General features: G+C 43.9%; 1 protein-coding gene across 3 annotated transcripts in view; it reads right to left on the bottom strand.

Moving 5' to 3' along the window:
* The window catches only part of ADIPOR2 (adiponectin receptor 2), a 167,774-nt gene that overhangs the window by 80,049 nt on the left and 82,725 nt on the right, over nt 1-5,000 (bottom strand). For all 3 annotated transcript variants that reach the window (XM_053718851.1, XM_053718852.1, XM_053718850.1), the window contains one exon: nt 4,452-4,623. In XM_053718851.1, coding sequence (XP_053574826.1) covers nt 4,452-4,623 — 172 coding nt within the window. The remainder of the gene's footprint in view (nt 1-4,451; nt 4,624-5,000) is intronic.

Raw genomic sequence — 5,000 nt, 5'->3', positions numbered from 1 at the left:
ATCAACAGAAGCCTCGTTCTTGAAGGCCCATGTGGAAGCCACAGCCCTAGTGGAGTGAGCTGTGATTCTTTCTGGAGGTTGCCGTCCGGCAGTCTCGTAAGCCAATCGGATGATGCTTTTAAGCCAAAAAGAAAGAGAGGTAGAAGTCGCTTTTTGACCTCTGTTTGTCGTCTATTCTGGTAAAAGGAGAGAAGAAGTTTGTCTGAACTCTTTTGTAGCTTCTAAATAGAATTTTAGAGCACGGACTACGTCTAAATTGTGTAACAAACGTTCCTTTTTTGAAACTGGATTCGGACACAAAGGAGTAACAACTATCTCCTGGATAATATTTTTGTTAGAAACAACCTTTGGAAGAAAACCAGGCTTAGTACGCAAAACAACCTTATCTGCATGGAACACCAGATAGGGCGGAGAACACTGCAGAGCAGATAACTCAGAAACTCTTCTAGCAGAAGAAATAGCAACCAAAAACAAAACTTTCCAAGATAACAACTTAATATCTATGGAATGTAGAGGTTCAAACGGAACCCCTTGAAGAACTGAAAGAACTAGATTTAAACTCCAGGGAGGAGTCAAAGGTCTGTAAACAGGCTTGATCCTAACCAGAGCCTGAACAAATGCTTGAACATCTGGCACAGCTGCCAGTCGTTTGCGTAATAAGACAGATAAAGCAGAAATCTGTCCCTTTAGAGAACTCGCTGATAATCCTTTATCCAAACCCTCTTGTAGAAAGGAAAGGATCTTAGGGATTTTGATCTTATTCCATAAGAATCCCTTGGATTCACACCAGCAGATATATCTTTTCCATATTTTATGGTAAATTTTTCTAGTTACCGGTTTTCTGGCTTGAACTAGAGTATCTATCACAGAATCTGAAAACCCACGCTTTGATAGAATCAAGCGTTCAATTTCCAAGCCGTCAGCTGGAGGGAAACTAGATTTGGATGTTCAAATGGACCTTGTACTAGAAGATCCTGTCTCAAAGGTAGCTTCCATGGTGGGGCCGATGACATATTCACCAGGTCTGCATACCAAGTCCTGCGTGGCCACGCAGGAGCTATCAAGATCACCAAGGCCCTCTCCTGTTTGATCCTGGCTACCAGCCTGGGAATGAGAGGAAACGGTGGAAACACATAGGCTAGGTTGAAGGTCCAAGGCGCTACTAGTGCATCCACTAGAGTCGCCTTGGGATCCCTGGATCTGGACCCGTAGCAAGGAACCTTGAAGTTCTGACGAGACGCCATCAGATCCATATCTGGAATGCCCCATAATTGAGTCAACTGGGCAAAGATCTCCGGGTGGAGTTCCCACTCCCCCGGATGGAAAGTCTGACGACTCAGATAATCTGCCTCCCAGTTTTCCACACCTGGGATGTGGATCGCAGATAGGTGGCAGGAGTGATCCTCTGCCCATTTTATTATTTTGGTCACTTCTTTCATCGCCAGGGAACTCCTTGTTCCCCCCTGATGATTGATATAAGCAACAGTCGTCATGTTGTCTGATTGGAATCTTATGAATCTGGCCTTTGCTAGTTGAGGCCAAGCCCTGAGAGCATTGAATATCGCTCTCAGTTCCAGAATGTTTATCGGGAGAAGAGACTCTTCCCGAGACCATAGTCCCTGAGCCTTCAGGGATTTCCAGACCGCGCCCCAGCCCACTAGACTGGCGTCGGTCGTGACGATGACCCACTCTGGTCTGCGGAAGCTCATTCCCTGGGACAGGTGGTCCAGGGTTAGCCACCAACGGAGTGAGTCTCTGGTCTTCTGATCTACTTGAATCACTGGAGACAAGTCTGTATAGTCCCCATTCCACTGTTTCAGCATGCACAGTTGTAATGGTCTTAGATGAATTTGCGCAAAAGGAACTATGTCCATTGCTGCAACCATCAATCCTACTACTTCCATGCATTGAGCTACGGAAGGACGAGGAATAGAATGAAGAACTTGACAAGCGTTTAGAAGTTTTGACTTTCTGACTTCTGTCAGGAAAATCCTCATTTCTAAGGAATCTATTATTGTTCCCAAGAAGGGAACTCTTGTCGACGGAAACAGGGAACTTTTTTCTATGTTCACCTTCCATCCGTGAGATCTGAGAAAGGCCAGAACGATGTCTGTGTGAGCCTTTGCCTTTGAAAGAGACGACGCTTGTATTAGAATGTCGTCCAAGTACGGTACTACTGCAATGCCCCTTGGTCTTAGAACCGCTAGAAGGGATCCGAGTACCTTTGTGAAAATCCTTGGAGCAGTGGCTAACCCCAGGTGTGGAAACTGGTAATGTTTGTCCAGAAAGACGAACCTTAGGAACTGATTTTGTTCTTTGTGGATAGGAATATGTAGATACGCATCCTTTAGATCCACGGTAGTCATAAATTGACCTTCCTGGATGGTGGGTAGAATCGTTCGAATGGTTTCCATTTTGAACGATGGCACTCTGAGAAATTTGTTTAGGATCTTTAAATCCAGAATTGGTCTGAAAGTTCCCTCTTTTTTGGGAACTACAAACAGATTTGAGTAAAATCCCATTCCTTGTACCGCCGTTGGAACCATCTTTAACAGGTCTTCTACACAATGTAAGAATGCCTGTCTCTTTATTTGGTTTGAGGATAAGTGAGACATGTGGAACCTTCCCCTTGGGGGTAGTTCCTTGAATTCCAGAAGATAACCCTGAGAAACTATTTCTAGTGTCCAGGGATCCTGAACATCTCTTGCCCAAGCCTGAGCAAAGAGAGAGAGTCTGCCCCCTACTAGATCCGGTCCCGGATCGGGGGCTACTCCTTCATGCTGTTTTGTTAGCAGCAGCAGGCTTCTTGGCCTGCTTACCCTTGTTCCAGCCTTGCGTCGGTTTCCAGGCTGGTTTGGTTTGAGAGGCATGACCCTCTTGTTTAGAGGATGCAGAGTTAGAAAGGAACGAAAATTAGACTTATTCTTGGGTTTGAAAGGCCTATCTTGTGGGAGGGCATGGCCCTTTCCCCCAGTGATGTCTGAAATAATCTCTTTCAATTCTGGCCCAAAGAGAGTCTTACCCTTGAAGGGGATATTAAGTAATTTTGTCTTGGATGACACATCCGCTGACCAAGACTTTAGCCAAAGCGCTCTGCGCGCCACAATTGCAAACCCTGAATTTTTCGCCGCTAATCTAGCTAGTTGCAAAGTGGCATCTAAAATAAAAGAATTAGCCAACTTGAGTGCGTGAACTCTGTCCATAACCTCCTCATACAGAGTCTCTCTACTGAGCGACTTTTCTAGATCCTCGAACCAGAACCACGCTGCTGTAGTGACAGGAACAATGCACGAAATGGGTTGCAGGAGGTAACCTTGCTGTACAAAAATCTTTTTAAGCAAACCCTCCAATTTTTTATCCATAGGATCTTTGAAAGCACAATTATCCTCGATAGGAATAGTAGTGCGCTTGTTTAAAGTAGAAACTGCCCCCTCGACCTTAGGGACTGTCTGCCATAAGTCCTTTCTGGGGTCTACCATAGGAAATAATTTCTTAAATATAGGAGGGGGAACAAAAGGTATGCCGGGCTTCTCCCACTCCTTATTCACTATATCCGCCACCCGCTTGGGTATAGGAAAAGCGTCAGGGTGCACCGGAACCTCTAGGAACTTGTCCATCTTGCATAATTTTTCTGGAATGACCAGGTTGTCACAATCATCCAGAGTAGATAACACCTCCTTAAGCAGTGTGCGGAGATGCTCTAATTTAAATTTAAATGTCACAAAATCAGGTTCTGCTTGTTGAGAAATTTTACCTGAATCTGAAATTTCCCCATCCGACAAAACCTCCCTCATGACCCCTTCAGATTGGTGTGAGGGTATGACAGAGCAATTATCATCAGCGCCCTCCTGCTCTACAGTGTTTAAAACAGAGCAATCACGCTTTCTCTGATATGCAGGCATTTTGGATAAAATATTTGCTATGGAGTTATCCATTACTGCCGTTAATTGTTGCATAGTAATAAGCATTGGCGCGCTAGAAGTACTAGGGGCCTCTCACAAACAGAACTCTTCATCTTTTTCTGTTTCAGAGTAAATAGTACATACCAGCACTATTTTAAAATAACAAACTCTTGATAGTAGAATTAAAAAACTACAACTAAACACCACATACTCTTAACCATCTCCGTGGAGATGTTGCCTGTGCAACGGCAAAGAGAATGACTAGGGTGGGCGGAGCCTAGGAGGGACTATATGGACAGCTTTGCTGGGACTCTTTGCCATTTCCTGTTGGGGAAGAGATATTCCCACAAGTAAGGATGACGCCGTGGACCGGACACACCAATGTTGGAGAAATAGTTATGGGTAATAGAGAATATTACACTATAATGTTATTTTCATCTACTGTAATTGTCATAACTCGAGGTCTTGATGTGAAACACTATAAAATACTTTACAGTTTCAAAAGGAGTTAATAAAATGACTTTTTTATTACAGCACCTGAAAGCATACCTAACAAGTGTGTCCAGATGTTTCCGGTCTCTGTGTGTATTCTAAAGATGCTCTTGAAGCAAGCTCTGAAGGAAGGCATAGGAGGCCTGTGACCATGTAGCAAGTAGTCATTGTCCTTCAGCCAGTCTGGAAGTACATCATGAGGGATGACGCGCCACCTGCCCTCCCAAACCTGTGGCCACAAATACAAGAATATAAAACACAACCTTCAGTACAGTCTAACAGCGCTAAAGCCCAGCAAAGTTAGGGCGGCATGGAATGTCCTAATGGCGGGAAGGGGTTAATGTGTGACTTCCATCAAAACAGCAAATGCATTAAGATACCAGATGTAAAAAATCTGCCAGTCATTAAAGGGACAGTACACTAAAATGGTTTTTATATTAATGTATTTTCAATGACTTGTTATACCAGCTGCAGAGTATAAAATGTATGAGAAATTGCATTTTCAGGTTTATTTGTCAATGTTTATACTTTAGTCATGCAATAAGAAAGTGTTACTTTAGGTATCGATGGGTAGATGAGAAGTGCTAGACTTTCTGGATAGAGCCA

The sequence above is a fragment of the Bombina bombina genome, chromosome 6 (genome assembly GCF_027579735.1).
Source record: "Bombina bombina isolate aBomBom1 chromosome 6, aBomBom1.pri, whole genome shotgun sequence".
Taxonomy (NCBI): domain Eukaryota; kingdom Metazoa; phylum Chordata; class Amphibia; order Anura; family Bombinatoridae; genus Bombina; species Bombina bombina.
The sequence above is the reverse complement of the archived record's forward strand: the minus strand, read 5'-3'. Positions and strand labels throughout refer to the sequence as shown.